This window comes from Saccopteryx bilineata, chromosome 3 (genome assembly GCF_036850765.1).
Source record: "Saccopteryx bilineata isolate mSacBil1 chromosome 3, mSacBil1_pri_phased_curated, whole genome shotgun sequence".
In the NCBI taxonomy this organism is placed as follows: Eukaryota; Metazoa; Chordata; class Mammalia; order Chiroptera; family Emballonuridae; genus Saccopteryx; species Saccopteryx bilineata.
This window is the reverse complement of record NC_089492.1, coordinates 154,116,974-154,133,096: the sequence shown is the minus strand read 5'-3', so window position 1 is coordinate 154,133,096 and position 16,123 is coordinate 154,116,974. Positions and strand designations below refer to the sequence as shown.

The 16,123-nt window shown below is 41.3% G+C and overlaps 1 protein-coding gene across 2 annotated transcripts in view; it reads left to right on the top strand.

The window, feature by feature from the left end:
* The window catches only part of EIF5B (eukaryotic translation initiation factor 5B), a 72,387-nt gene that overhangs the window by 52,205 nt on the left and 4,059 nt on the right, over positions 1-16,123 (top strand). For both annotated transcript variants that reach the window (XM_066267856.1, XM_066267855.1), the window contains exons 13-21: positions 2,879-2,946; positions 3,599-3,740; positions 10,768-10,899; positions 11,312-11,494; positions 11,633-11,794; positions 13,465-13,596; positions 14,615-14,746; positions 14,846-14,922; positions 15,038-15,202. In XM_066267856.1, coding sequence (XP_066123953.1) covers positions 2,879-2,946; positions 3,599-3,740; positions 10,768-10,899; positions 11,312-11,494; positions 11,633-11,794; positions 13,465-13,596; positions 14,615-14,746; positions 14,846-14,922; positions 15,038-15,202 — 1,193 coding nt within the window. The remainder of the gene's footprint in view (positions 1-2,878; positions 2,947-3,598; positions 3,741-10,767; positions 10,900-11,311; positions 11,495-11,632; positions 11,795-13,464; positions 13,597-14,614; positions 14,747-14,845; positions 14,923-15,037; positions 15,203-16,123) is intronic.

The window sequence follows — 16,123 nt, the reverse complement described above, 5'->3', positions numbered from 1 at the left end:
ACACATAGCATGCATAGATGTGCATATATATATATATATTTATTTATTTATTTATTTTTAGTAGGGGTGGGCAGACAGGGATGGACAAGGACAGACAGCAGACAGGAAGGGAGAGAGATGAGAAGCATCAATTCTTTGTTGCGGTTCCTTAGTCGTTCATTGATTACTTTCTCATATGTGCCTTGACCGGGGTGCTCCAGCAAAGAGAGTGACCCCTTGCTCAAGCCAGTGACCTTGGGCTTCAAGCCAGCAGCATTTGGCTTAAGCCAGCAGCCATGGAGTCATTTTGATGATCCCATGCTCAAGCCAGATGAGCGTGTGCACAAGCCAGTGACCTCAGGGTTTCAAACTTGGGTCCTTTGTGTCCCAGGCCGATGCTCTATTCACTGTGCCACCACCTGGTCAGGCTATTCTTACATACTAGTATGTCCCTTTGTCCCTAATTAGCCTTAGTTCTGTATATAAAAAGAGTCTGTGAACTTGTCTCTCCAGCTTTTTGTGTGTGTGCTTGTGTTATCTGAAGTTTGTTTTCTGGTAGATTCCAAGGAAGGAATAATGGAAATAATATCCCTTTAGTTTTTTGAATATTGAAGTTATTTTGTGGTCTGCAGCCTGGAAACTCAGTTGGCTACCTATAAAATGCTTGGTCCACATTTTCTTTTCTTAAGTATCTTAAATTACTCAAATTTCTTCTCACATAAAGTATTGCCTTTTGGGTTTGATCACAAACTGATTGTCATCATCTTATAAGTAAAATGGTCTTTTTTCATCTTGGTGTTGGTGGTTCTGGGTGTTTTCCAGTTACATGGCCTTCCATTTCATTATGTAGCTTAAAGTCTTTATTTTAGGACAGTTTTCTTAAGAGTTTTTCATATTTTTAATTTAAAATTCATTTTGGTTGTATTTTACCTGGTATTTTTATGTCATTGGGGAATTTATTCCACCAGTGGCCAGAACTTGAAATTTGATGTTATTTTAGAACAGTGGTAGTCAACCTGGTCCCTACCGCCCACTAATGAGCGTTCCAGCTTTCATGGTGGGCGGTAGCGGAGCAACCAAAGTATAAATAAAAAGATAGATTTAACTATAGTAAGTTGTTTTATAAAGATTTATTCTGCCAAACTTAGCGAAAATCTGACATAAAGTACTTGGTAATTATTATATGCTTTAACTTGCTGTAACTCTGCTTTATAAATTTTATAAAGTAAAGTTACTTCCTTATTTTATAAATCACCATTACTATAGAACCGGTGGGTGGTTAGAAAATTTTACTACTAACAGAGATACAAAAGTGGGCGGTAGGTATAAAAAGGTTGACTACCCCTCGTTTAGAACATAGTAAAGAGCATGGTTTTCATTAGGTCTGTGTTCAAATTCTCTGGGTAATCTCTATATGATAGTTATAAGTGTTTGTGTTCCAGACACTGAAGAGGAAATCATTATGATGCTCAGTGATTTAGCATCACCAGATGCAGATTTTTGAAATGTTTTACATTTGACTCATTCTTGACTAGATCAGAAGATAAGATTTTGAAAAAATCATTTGAAGATTGTTAAAAAGTATATATAAGCAAAGTAAAAAGTATGTGTGTAGGAGAGAGAAAGAATTTGTTGGCCAGTGCTACTCTTTAGCTTAAAAGATAATGTCTCTATCAGGCCTGTTGTAATGTTTCCATCATTTATGTACTTTTGGTACTGGCCAGTTGGCTCAGTGTTAGAGTGTTGGCCTGGCGTGTGGAAGTCACAGATTCGGTTTCCAGTCAGGGCACACAGGAGGAGTGACCACCTACTTCTCCACCCTCCCCCTTCTCTTTTCTCTCTTCCTCTCCTGCAGCCATGGCTTGATTGGTTTGAGCAAGTTGCCCCAGGCACTGAAGATGACTCCATGGCCTTACCTCAGTGGCTAAAATAGCTCGGGTTACTGAGCAATGGAGCAGTGGCCCCAGATGCGTAGAGCATTGTCCCATGGGGGGCTTGCCAGGTGGATCCCAGTCAGGCATATGTGGAAGACTCTCTGCCTCCCCACCTCCCTGCCTTTCACTTAATTTAAAAAAACCCAAAAGATGGCAGCTCCATTTATGTACTTTTATCCAGAAAATCAAATGTTTATGATGTGATTTGAATAAAGCTGAATATGAATTTATTTTTTACTATTTTAGGTGTATGTGGTAATTTTTTATTTATTTTTTTAGCTAGAGAAAAATGGAAGGAGAGAAGGAGATGAGACAGGAAGGGAGGGTGATAACAAGCATCAACTCTTGGTTGTGACACTTTTGTTGCTTATTGATTGCTTTCTCATATGTGCCTTGACCCCAGGGGGTTCCAGCTGGGCTTCAAGCCAGAGACTTTGGCTTTAAGCCAGCAACCCAGTGCTCAAGCCAGTGAGCCCCTGCTCAAGCTGGTGACCTTGGGGTTTTGAACTTGGGTCCTCAGCATCCCAGGTCTACAATGTGCCATAGTTGGTCAGGCTGATATGATAAATTTTCTTTAAAACATACTTGGAATATTTTTCAGAGTTTAGAATTTTTTTTAAATTGGACCTGAGAAATTTTCCAAATTTTGAGAATCTCTTATGTGTCAGCTTTTTATAATAAATCTCTGATGACTGTTCTGTCATTTATTACTAATATTCTGCTCACATTTAGACTACACCTTAGTTTTGTGACCTTAACAAAGAGAATGTTTTCGTATTTCAGTGTTCTCTGCAAACCTTTCAATATTAATGAAAATATTAACTGTTGTACTTCACTCTTTTCAAAATGGATGGTTTAGAAAAGGAAATGGTGATAGTTTTTCATTTTTATGGCAGAATAATTGTTTTGTAAAACTTTTGCTATTGTGACTTTCTTAAGCACTCCACTCTCCCCATCTTTTCTAGTTTGACAGAGAGAACATTCGAATTCCAGGAATGCTCATCATTGATACTCCTGGGCATGAGTCTTTCAGGTAAGAGCAGATTGAGACTTGTCCTCAAGTGAACCACTTGAAACCACTGAGCATAGAAGTGCAGTCAGTGAGAAGGTCTGATTAATGCTTCATCTTTGGGTATATAGTTCTCTGAGATTTGTGGTCCCTACCACAGATCCCTAGGTAGTTATCTGTGATAAGTACCAATTCTCCTCTGTGCCTTACTGATTTAGTAGTATTTTATTTGGATACTTTTTTTTTTAATAGAAAGATGTCTTTTCTACTTGGAAGAACAAATACTAATAAATAATAAATAAAACTATATATATATTATACTATACATATAATACTACATATACATTAATATATAATATATAAAATAATAATAAAATAAATAAATAAAGTCTATCTACTGTGAAACCCATTACAAGTGGAAATTTATCCAGTTTCCACCTGGCCATATTCCTTAGTGCAGAAAACTTGGTCAGTAAAATTGGCAGAAATATTGGAGTTACTTCTGAAACTAACTATTCCAACTGGTGTCAGTTCCCTGTCAGATTAGTGAATGACAAATTTAATACATGTACTTCATTTTGTACTTTTTGTTTAGGTTTTACAAAGAGATTAAAATTTTAAGTTTAAGTTCTTTTCAAGATTTCTGTTTATGCATCATTTCCTTTCTTTTCAACAGTAACCTGAGAAACAGAGGAAGCTCTCTTTGTGACATTGCCATTTTAGTTGTTGACATTATGCATGGATTGGAGCCCCAGACAATTGAGTCTATCAACCTTCTGAAATCTAAAAAGTGTCCCTTCATTGTTGCACTCAACAAGGTAAGCTCTCTTCTGAAAACATACCTTAGTATAACTTTCATATAAGAATGTATTCATGCTGCCTGACCAGACAGTGGCTCAGTGGATAGAGCATTGGACTAGGATGTGGAAGATCCAGGTCTGACACCCCGAGGTCGCCAGCTTGAGCCACAGGCTCATCTGGTTTGAGCAAGGCTCACCAGCTTGAGCCCAAGGTCGATGGCTCGAGCAAGGGGTCACTCGGTCTGCTGTAGCCCCCAGTCAAGGCACATGTGAGAAAGCAATCAATGAACAACTAAGGAACCGCAATGAAGAATTGATGTTTCTCATCTCTCTCCCTTCCTGTCTGTCTGTCTCTATCTGACTCTGCCACCAAAAAAAAGGTACTCATGCTGAGTTGAATGTAGTTTGATAGATCGTAGACACACACATAACCACCACCATTCAGAATATTAGACCATCCCCATATTTCCAGAATGTCCTCTCATGCTCTTTTATAGTCTGCTTTTGCTCTGGCCCCAAACTGACACTGGTCTTTCTGTTGCTGTAAACTAGACCTGCCAGGGATATAATTCCATGTTACAGCATTGTACTGTGTGTAACCTTTTCAGTCTGGCATTTTTCACTGCTCTTGTATTCATGAAATTACTCATGTTGCATATATCATAGCTTGTTTCTTTTCATTGCTAATAGATCATTATCTGAATAATATTACACTTTATTTACCTTTTGAAGGCATTTGGTTTGATTCTAATTTTAGGTTATTATTTTTTTTAATTTATTTTTTGCAGCCTTGGTAGAGGGAAAGCTAATTTTTTCCCCCCCGAAGTTAGAAGTGGAAAGGCAGTCAGACAGACTCCCACCCGACTGGGATCCACCCGGCACGCTCACCAGGGGGCGATGCTCTACCCATCTGGGGTGTTGCTCCATTGTGGTTGGAGCCATTTTAGTGCCTAGGCAGAGGCCATGGAGCCGTCCTCAGTGCCCGGGCCAACTTTTGCTCCAAAGGAGCCTTGGCTGTGGGAGGAGAAGAGAGAGACAGAGAGGAAGGAGAGGGAGAAGGGTGAAGAAGCAGATTGGTGCTTCTCCAGTATGCCCTGACTGGGAATTGAACCTGGGACTTCCACATGCCAGGCCGACACTCTACCGCTGAGCCAACCGGCCAGGGCTTTCGGTTACTTATTAATGAAGCAGCTGTGAACATTTGTTTACAAGTCTTTGTGTAGACATTTGTTTTTGTTTAGATTGAGTAAATACTTGGGAATAGACTTGCTGGGTCATATGGTATATGTATATTTAACTGTGAGAAAATGCCACATTTCCCCGAAGGGATTGCACCATCCATTTTACATTTTAACCTGCAATGTGTAAGAGTTGCAGTTTGTGCACATTCATGCTAATTAGTAGAAATTCTAATACTTATATAGTGCTAAGTTATTTTGGTTTAAGTTGCATTTTCTTGATGACTAATGGCCTCAAACATCTTATGTATTTATTTGCCACCTCTCTGTGTGTAAAGGATATATTTAAAATCTTTTGCGCATTGTTTAATGTTGAAATTTATTTTTCTTAAGTGAGAGAGAGAGGGATGAGAAGCATCAACTCACTGTTGCAGCTCCTTAATTGTTCATTGATTGCTTCCTCATATGTGCCTTGACCAGGGGGGCAGGTGGGGGCCCTGGCTGAGTCAGTGACCCCTTGCTCAAGCCAGCGACCTTTGGGGTCAAGGTGGCGACCTCAGGTGTTTGAACCTGGGTCCTCTACTTCCCTGACGCTCTATCCACTGCATCACCACTTGGTCAGATTAAATTGTTCATTTGAGCTTTTTCTTGCTTCTTGAGATGTGCCTGTAATGCTATGAACTTCCCTCTCAGGACTGCTTTCACTGTCTCCTATAAGGTTTTGGGTGGTTATATGTTCATTTTTATTTGTTTTAAGGAAATTTTTTATTTCTGCCTTGATCTCATTGTTAACCCATTCATTACTTAATAACATGCTATTTTAGCCTCCAGGTATTTGAAAAATTTTCCATTTTTTTATTGTAGTTGATTTCTAGTTTCATGCCATTGTGGTCTAAAAAGATGATTGATATGATTTTAGTCATAAATATATTGAGACTTGTTTTGTGTCCTAACAAGTAGTCTATCCTAGAGAATGTACCATGAACATTTGAAAAGAATGTATACTCTGTTACTTTGGGGTGAAATTTGCTGAAGATATCAATTAAATCCAATTGATCTGTGGGTCGCGACACACAGGTTGAGAACCGCTGATCTAGATGTCATTTAAGGCTGCTGTTTCTTTGTTGATTTTCTATCTGGAGGATCTATCCATTGATGTCGGTGGGGTGTCTAAACTCCCTACTGTTACTGCATTACTGTTGATCTCTCCCTTTATTTCCACCAAAATATTCTTTATATATTTAGGTGCTCCTACATTGGGTACATAAATATTTACAATGGTTATATCCTCTTGTGATTGCTCCCTTAGTCATTATATAGTGACCTTTGTCTCTTACTAGAGCCTTGGTTTTAAAGACTTTTGTCAGATATAAGTATTGCTACTCCAGCTTTTTTTTGTTTTCATTTGCACAAAATACTTTTTTCCATCCCTTCACTTTCAGTCTATGTGTATCTTTTGTTCTGAAGTGGGTCTCTTGTAGACAGCATACATATGGGTCATGTTTTCTTATCCATTGAGCTACCCTGTGTCTTTTGATTGGAGCATTTAACCCATTTACATTTAAGGTTATTATTGATACTTATTTATTGCCATTTTATTTTATTTTTATTTTTAATTTAATTTTTAAGGGAGAAGAAGGGTGATAGTGAGACAGACTCCTGCATGTGCCCCGATCAAGATCCCTGGCAACCTATGTCTAGGGCTGATGTAATCAGTAGAGTTATTTTTAGCACCTGAGGCTGATGCACTCAGATGAACTGAGCTAGCCTCAGCTCCAGGGGCTGACACTTTAACCAATCAAGCCACTGGCTGGGAGAAGGGAAGAGAGAAAATTGGGAGAGGGATGGGCAGAGAAGCTGATGGTTGCTTCTGTTGTGTGCCCTGATAGGGAATCAAACCCAGGACATCCATATGCCAGGTCAATGCTCTGTCCACTTAGCTAACTGGCCATGGCCTATTTTATTTTTTAAACCAATAATTCTCTTCCTCCTGATTTCTTTTTTTCTTTCTTTTTCCTATGGCAGGCCCTTTAACATTTCTTGCAGTACTGGTTTGGTGATAATGAACTCCTTGAGCCTTTTTTTGTCTGAGAAGCTCTTTATTTCTTCTTCAATTTTAAATGGTATCTTTGCTGAATAGAGAAGTCTTGGTTGTAGATTTTTGTTTTGCATCACTTTGAATATTTCTTGCCAATCCCTACTGGCCTGAAGTGTTTCTGTTGAGAAGTCAGATGTCAGCCCAATGTGTGCTTGTCTGTAGGTAATTGCTTTTCTCTTGCAGTCTTTAGGATTTTTTTTTTTTTGGTCCCATTTTTTTTTTTTTTTTTCATTTTTCATTTTTCTGAAGCTGGAAACAGGGAGAGACAATCAGACAGACTCCCACATGCGCCCGACCGGGATCCACCCGGCACGCCCACCATGGGGCGACGCTCTGTCCACCAGGGGGCGATGCTCTGCCCATCCTGGACGTCGCCATGTTGCGACCAGAGCCACTCTAGCGCCTGAGGCAGAGGCCACAGAGCCATCCCCAGCGCCCGGGCCATCTTTGCTCCAATGGAGCCTTGGCTGCGGGAGGGGAAGAGAGAGACAGAGAGGAAAGCGCGGCGGAGGGGTGGAGAAGCAAATGGGCGCTTCTCCTGTGTGCCCTGGCCGGGAATCGAACCCGGGTCTTCCACACGCTAGGCCGACGCTCTACTGCTGAGCCAACCGGCCAGGGCTGGTCCCATTTTTGACATTTTAATTAGAATAGGTTGTGGTGTGGGCTTCTTTAGGTTTATCTTTAATGGCACTCTGTGCTTCTTGAACTTGTATGACTTTTTCCTTCATCAGGTTAGGGAAGTTTTCAGCTATGATATTTTCTTTCTTTCTTTTTTATTTTTGTGACAGAGAGACAAAGAGAGGGACAGATGGACAGGAAGGGAGAGAGATGAGAAGCATCAGTTCTTCGTTGCAGCACCTTAATTGTTCATTGATTGCTTTCTCTTATATGCTTTGATCAGAGGGCTTCAGCAGACTGAGGGACTCCTTGCTCAAGCCAGTGACCTTTGGCTCAAGCTGGTGAGTCTTGCTCTAACCAGATGAGCCTGCGCTCAAGTTGGTGACCCTGGGTCTCAAACCTGGGTCCTCTGCGTCCCAGTTCGATGCTCTATCCACTGCGCCACCGCCTGGTCAGGCCAGCTATGATTTTTTCAAACAAGTTCTCTAACCATTGCTTGTTCTCTCCTACTTCAGGAACCCCTATGATTTGGGGTCACAGAGCTCTCTTAGAGTTTTCTCAGCCTTCTTGAGCCTCTTTTCTTTTTGCTGCTCTGCTTCTGTGCTTAAATTTATCTTGTCTTCTAAAGCACTAATTCGATCCTCCTGTGCTTCCAGCCTAAATATTGATTCCTTCTAGTGCAGCCTTCATTTCAGATGTTGTATTTGCTGTTTCTGACTAGTTCTTTTTTATAGTTTCAATGCCCTTTTTAATACTTACTATATCTTTAAGTCCTCACTGAGATCATCCATTCTTACTTTAAGATCCTTGAGCATTCTAATAACCATTATTTTAATCTCTTTATCTGATAGTTTGGTTGCTTCCTTTTCATTTAATATTTTTTCTGGGAATTTCTCTTGTTGATTCATTTGGGGAATATTTCTTTGCCCATTTTGTCTGTGTATTAGGTAGCTCTGCTCTGACTCCCAAATTTGTTGAGATGTCATTATGAGGAAAGTGGGCTCAGGGGCAGTAACTTCCAAGCCATCTAAGCTCTTTGCTCTAGGCATGTTTCTTGAGGGTTGTTTACCCTCCTGTTGTATGTGAACCTTGAATGCTTTTGCCCTTTTTGGGGGTAGAGTTAGCCATTCAGGGTGGCTGGCTCGAAGGGTCAACCTTGATCATGTATATGAGACGCTGTTCAATGTCTATCCTCTAGGCAGTGGTCAGCAAACTCATTAGTCAACAGAGTGAAATATCAACAGTACAACAATTGAAATTTCCTTTGAGAGCCAAATTTTTTAAACTTAAACTATATAGGTAGGTACATTTCTTATCGAGGTAATGCCCGCACGTGGTATTTTGTGGAAGAGCCACACTCAAGGGGCCAAAGAGCTGCATTTGGCTTGCGAGCCACAGTTTGCTGACCAAGGCTTTAGGGCAGGGGTCTCAAACTCAACTCAGCATGTGGGCCGCAGAGCAAGATCACAGCCGTTCGGCAGGCCGCACTAGGTCTACAAACGGCAACTGTTACGCAACACTTTTCTCACTGCAGTTGAAAACAAAAAAAAATCAGTACAACAAGCACAATCGTACATGCAGTTTACTCAGAAACTAGTTCGCATCACAACTGCTGTTAACTAAGCTAATATCTAGCTAGGGTGCTAGAGAAATGAAAAATACAAGTAGGCCCCTAGGCTTACTTAATTTTATCTAAAATATTTTGAACTTCGTGGATTAGTCTGCGGGCCGCACAAAATTGTTCGGCGGGCCGCGAGTTTGAGACCCCTGCTCTAGGGCATAGTTATTCTCAGCAGGGTCTGGTATCTGCTGGACTCCCTCTTTGGGCATGCCCCTTGTATGACTCACTGAGTCTAGCATTGGTGCGGTCTGCGACCTACTACTGGTTGGGTTGGATTTGGGTGCAGGTTGGTATCAGACGTTTGTGACCCACTGTGGCTACTTGTTTGGAGCTACCACTCTGTTCAGTGTTTGTGTGTGTTTCTGTGCCTGGTATGTGTGGGAGGGGCCAACCTGTGTATAAGGATCAATTTCCTCTTGCTTAGAGCTGACAGCATGTTCGTAAGAGCCCAGGTTTCTCAAGATTTTCCTTCACTTTTCAGTTGCTCCACCTCCTCTTGTGGCTGTCTGGTCTTCCCACAGAGTCTCTAGTCTTAATGTGGCTTTTCTGTGACTTCTTGGATATAGACTTCTCTTCATTTAGTCCTAAGTTGGTTTTTCAGGGTGATTGTTCTTAAATTTTAATTATAACTCCAGTTTGTTCCTGGGGGGAGGCAGTTGGAACACCCGCCTATTCCATCATCATCTTGGGTCCTCCAACGGATGATTGATTTAACTAAGCAGATTAAATTCTAATTTGAGCAATAGAGTAATTGAAAGGGGCTATTCTGAGATGGGAAATAAATTTATTTATTTATTTATTTATTTTTGGTGTATAATTTTCCTCATGATGGTACTTGCTGTAATTAACCCTTGTTCCTATCTACTGTTAGTCCAAAATGTTGGTCCAAAACCATTTTGGAATTCCAGTATCTGGATGGTGCTAGGATCATTCTCATCTTTTACAAAGAAATGGCAGCCTATGAGGAACCAGTTAGAGGTGGCTGAGTAGCAGGGACCTGGGCAGTTTCTAATTTATGAGGGGATGCAGTTAAGCTGGTTACAAGAGACTTTTGGTATGGTTCTATATACCGTATTTCCCCATTTATAAGATGAGCCCATGTATAAGACACACCTTAATTTGGGGTCCGAAATTTGAAAAAAAGTGTATTACATGAAGTTATTGAACTCAAGTTTTATTCATCATAAAATTGATACAACTCCTCATTACTGTCAAAACTCCCAACTCCCATCCATTAGCTTGTTCTCATCTGTGTCTGATGACAAATCATTGTCTTCAACAATAAGCACAAAAACGTGGGAAATGCATGTAAAAAAACCCTACAACCACTGTATAAGACACACCCAGTTTTTAGATCCCAAATTTTTTGGGAAAAGTGCATCTTATATATTGGGAAATATGATAGTAATTCACACTTTTGGATAATGTACATAATATACATTAAGGGTTTTTCTGGAGCTTTTAACCTTAATTAAATGCCTGAGTGTTGTGAATATTTTAGAGATGATTTCTATGAAACAACTTTTCCAGATTGATAGGCTGTATGATTGGAAAAAAAGCCCGGACTCGGATGTGGCTACCACTTTAAAGAAGCAGAAAAAGAATACAAAAGATGAATTTGAGGAGCGAGCAAAGGCTATTATAGTGGAGTTCGCACAGCAGGTAAGGAAGTCGTCCCTGTTTATGAAGCGCCTGTGTCATCCAGAAATGTTTTCTTTGATTCCATTGTCTTTGCAGCACAGTCTGCACTTTCACTGGTACTGTTCTCGTCCTCAGTTGTGGCAGCTGGTGGTTTTCATTCTTTTCCCTACCCTTTTTCCTTTGTAAATCAGGAAAGTGATTATTTCAAAGGTTTCTCCTTGTTGTTTGCATGCTCAAATTTTAAAAACTGAATTAACTTGGGAAGAAGCTGTTTTTCTGAAACATAACTAAGGCCTCAAGGATCTGCATGATCACTTTTTGAGTGTTTTTGGGTTGTCAGAATGATCAGCCGCGTGCTCACCCAGCTTCAGTCAGTCAGTCACTCCTGTTCTGGATACCACCTCCTGGAATGATTTGCTTTTTGTGACTTTAGGGTTTGAATGCAGCTTTGTTTTATGAGAATAAAGATCCCCGCACTTTTGTGTCCTTGGTACCTACCTCTGCACACACTGGTGATGGAATGGGAAGTCTCATCTACCTTCTCGTCGAGTTAACTCAGACCATGTTGAGCAAGAGGCTTGCACACTGTGAAGAGCTGAGAGCACAGGTGATGGAGGTAATGGTCAGCTTTTCAGTTTATTGCCTTTTTTTTTTTTAACAGTGTTCTTGGGTGGGCATGTTTATTGCTTTTAGATTTAATCAATGTGGTGCACTGTAGCATATATTTCATTCTCTTTGCAATGATGTCTCTTAGGTTAAGGCTCTCCCAGGAATGGGCACCACCATTGATGTAATACTGATCAACGGGGTTTTGAAGGAAGGCGATACAATCATTGTTCCTGGAGTAGAAGGGCCTATTGTAACTCAGATCCGAGGCCTCCTGTTACCTCCACCGATGAAGGAATTACGAGTGAAGGTAAGTGCCACGCCTAGTGGTGACGTGTGCAGAATTGTGGTGGTCGAAGTTCTACTGAGGTCACTTCCTCACTTGGAAAGCTGAGTAACTTACTGCAAACACACATCCCTCACTCATTGTATTTTAGACAGCTTCCTGCACAGGGATCATTCAGCAGAGTGGCAATGTGGGAAGCTTCTTACTGACCAACTGAGCTTTTCATGAAAATGAAAGCACAGTTGTTGTGGTTTTACACTGCTAAGTAATTTTTCATTAACATTTTTATTGTGAAGTAAAACAGGAAAGTACATAAAACATACGAACAAAAGTTTAACAAAGTTTTAGGAAGTAGACAAGCATGTCAAGGATGAGGACATCACTGACACACCAGAAGACTTTCATGTACGTCTTCCTGATCTTAGCTCCCTGCCCCGAAAATTAACCATGCTTCCATTCCTATAATAGTAAATAATATCCCTGCTTTTTTATTTATAGTTTTTATACCTGAGCATGATCCCTAGAATAGTTGGGCTTTAAATCAAGTGTCGTCTCACTGTTCCTTTGTGTCCTGATTCTTTCAGTCACAAGATAATGTTAGGATTTGTCCATGTGGTTGCATCTGTAGTTCGCTCTTGTTGTGTAGTGTTCAGCACACAAGTACATCGTGGACAGCGGGGCCCTTGCAGCTTGGAATTTTTATTGCTGTGTTGTCGGGGGCTGTCATAGGGGCTGCCCCAGTGTCACTGCATGGCTCTCCGGGATGTTTGGAGGAGGTATTGCCTCCACTCACTCTTGTCCCCATGAGTGTCACACGTTATACTTGCACTATAGTATATTGGATTTTCCATTAAGTTCCATCTTCGTCAGCTCTCGGATACGGCCAGGATTTTCAGATTTTCCCCATGTGGTGGGTGTGTAGCTCATTGCTATCTCAGGTGGCACTGGCCTGATTGAAATATGCTTGGTTGTTTTGCTTTTTAGCCAAATTTAAATTCTTTGTGAAATGTCCGTTGAGCCCTAGCATTGCCTGTCTCTAGCACAGATTTATGAGTTATTTAGTCAGCATATCAGCTATTGGTTTTCATGTATTGCATCATTTTCCCTATTCTGTTACTTTTGTTTTTTACTTTTTTATGGTACCTTGAGAAACAAATACATAATTTTAATGTCAATTTTTGTCAAACTTTTGTTTATTGCTTTTTTTTTTTTTTTTAATGAGAGAAGGGGAAGCAGAGGGACAGATTCCTGTTTGTGCCCCATCCAGGATCTGCCCAACAACCCACCAGGGATAATGCTCTGCCCATATGGGGCGTTGCTCAACAATGGAGCCATTTTTTTAGCACCTGACTGAGGCAGAGGCCACGGAGCCATCCTCAGTGCCCAGGGCCAACTCGCTTGAACCAATTGAGCCATGGCTGCAACAGGAGAAGAGAGAGAGAGAGAGGGCGGAGGGGTGGAGAAGCACATGGTCGCATCATTCTCCTGTGTGCCCTGACTGGGAATTGAACCCAGGACATCCAAATGCTAGGCTGACATTCTACCACTGAGTTAACTGGCCAGGTTGTGTTTATTGCATTTTGTGTCTAGTTTAAGAATTCTTTATCCCAAGGTCATGAAAATAATATTGTGCATCATCTCCTAGTGCTAACCACTTTTCACTCAGTGTGATAATGAATGTGTGATCTCTATAGAACCAGTATGAAAAGCATAAAGAAGTGGAAGCAGCTCAGGGGGTGAAGATTCTTGGGAAAGACCTGGAGAAAACATTGGCTGGCTTACCCCTCCTGGTGGCTTATAAAGAAGATGAAATCCCCGTGCTTAAAGTAAGTCGCTGTGTTTCTTCTAAAGCTTTTGGCCCTGGAGTGTGTGAGTGTGGCACATGCTAGATGGTGAATAAAGTGGATGCTTGCTTGGTCTTGGGACGCCTTATCTGGTACCTTGTAGCAAATAGTTGATGCTTTTAAACTATTTCAGTTGTAAAAGATTTTTTTAAAATTAATTCAGTTTGTATAATCATATGAATTAGCACAAATATTTATGTAAATAAAAATTAATCTAGAAGTTGTTTACATATTATTTTAGATACCCGAATATGTCGACAGACAGAACTAGGTACCCAGAGTCATTTTAAAGCCTACCTGCCTGTTTGGAGAAGCAGATGGCTCACTGTCCAGCATGTTTTCACAAAAAGCAAATTTTGACCCAATGTTTATTTTATTGTGAAAGAGAAGATAGGCTGTTGTCAGCCCATGGCTCATCCAGTATGCCGGGACCACTGGTTAGGCTTAAGATGACCCCAGGGAATCGGCCACCACAGGGCCAGTGAGTACAGGGCAGGTGGCCCTCTGGTCAGTTCCAGGTATGGCGTGGGCATCTGCATCTAATGGGCACCAACATGATTGTTTTACTGACTCGGAATCTCCTCATCTTCAGAGGAGCAGTGACAGAGGTCAGGGCTGCTGACGTCAGGACATTTCAGAGTGAAGATAGGCAGAGCCGCTGGGCTCCTGTAACACATTGTATTTGGGTCGTGCTTTAACTTTTAAGATTCTTATTTTTTTATTCTGCTCACCCATCCACCTTATTTGCCAAGTAAAGCAGAGTTTAAATCTACTTCAATGTTAGTAAACCTCAAAGGTGAAGTACTACATGGCTTGAATATGACCCCCGAATCCACTCCTCCACACTAGTGTAGGTCTCCTGGGCCTTGCTCTTGGTGAGACTTGGTTTCACATTTTCAGGTGAATACGGAATGAAAAACAGAAACACAGTTTATTTAACTCTAGGCTGCTGATGACAGAGTTGTGTTTACAACCATGTCAAATCTAATTTCTTTTTAAGGATGAATTGATCCATGAGTTAAAACAGACACTAAATGCCATCAAATTAGAAGAAAAAGGAGTTTATGTCCAGGCATCTACACTGGGCTCTTTGGAAGCATTACTGGAATTTCTGAGAACATCAGAAGTGCCCGTAAGTAACTGTGCCCAACTCCAGTCAGTGGTCATGGTTTGCAGGCCTGCTCCTGTTACCTGACTCAGGTAGCTAATCTCGTGAACTCCCTGTTTACAGTATGCAGGAATTAACATTGGGCCAGTTCATAAAAAAGACGTTATGAAGGCTTCAGTGATGTTGGAACACGATCCTCAGTAAGTAATTTCTCTCCTGCTGTGAAGGCTTTTGTACACCCATTTTTCTTTGACTTCTCCTTTATGACATGCTCCATTTCCACCAAATGATCTTTGATGTGTTCTGGCGTTTCAGGTATGCAGTCATTTTGGCGTTTGATGTGAGAGTCGAACGGGATGCACAAGAAATGGCTGATAGTTTAGGAGTTAGAATTTTTAGTGCAGAAATTATTTATCATTTATTTGATGCCTTCACAAAATATAGACAAGACTACAAGAAACAGAAACAAGAAGAATTTAAGTAAGTTGATGATTTACTTCCTTCATGTCTTTGATAATGAAGTTGATTACTGGAGAATTACCAAATACCAGAGTGGTGTAGGCAGTGGAACCGTTGTATGTGATCACGTGCCAGAGACGGCACGCTGTGGTGGCACATCACAGCCCTGTGCGAGGCCTTAGGGCAGTGTGGGGACACGTCCTCCCTGTAGCCTTTCTGCTTTTTCATTTTGCTTGCTTGCCATTGTCGATTCAGCAGACCTAGCTCTCATCATGGTTGAATGTTGGTCTTCCTTATCCGGATTGTGTGGAATGGAAGTAACAGAATTTGAGTGTGGAAATCTAGGAACTGAACCGAGCAGGCATCCATGGGAGTAAAGCTTGTGTTTGCTGCACACGTCACACAGTGCCAGTGTGACAGTCCACAGATGCAGTGACCCGACCACGTCCTCACCTCGGAGCTCGGGAGAGACAAGCAGTGAACACATAGGAAGTGGGGTTAAGTGCAGAATGAAGCTGGGAAGGACCCTGACAAGGGTGGGAGAGTATGATTAAGCAGTGGTTCAGGGAGGCTCCGTAGTCCAAGCCAGACACAGTGGTGGCTTGGAGCAGTGACTCGAGAGTTACGGCTTATTCTGGGTTTCTAAAAGTAGAGCTGACTAGAAGTATTAAGATTGACTGAGACGCAGTCATGAAGTCTGCAGTGAGAAGACTTCCGCTCAGTTCAGAGGACTTGCAGCTGTGCATGCACTTTAAGCATGTGCTTGGTGAGCAGGGACAGTGGACTTTTGGGTCACCCAGTTTGGGGACAGGGTAGAGAGAGGAAGAGGTGTTTCCATGCCTGTATGGTCCCTAGAATAGATGATGCATGTGCCATGTGTTAACACCTGAAAGGAGGTCCGGCCAGGGTTCTAAGCTGCTAAGGTCCATCTTTAGGGGCAGG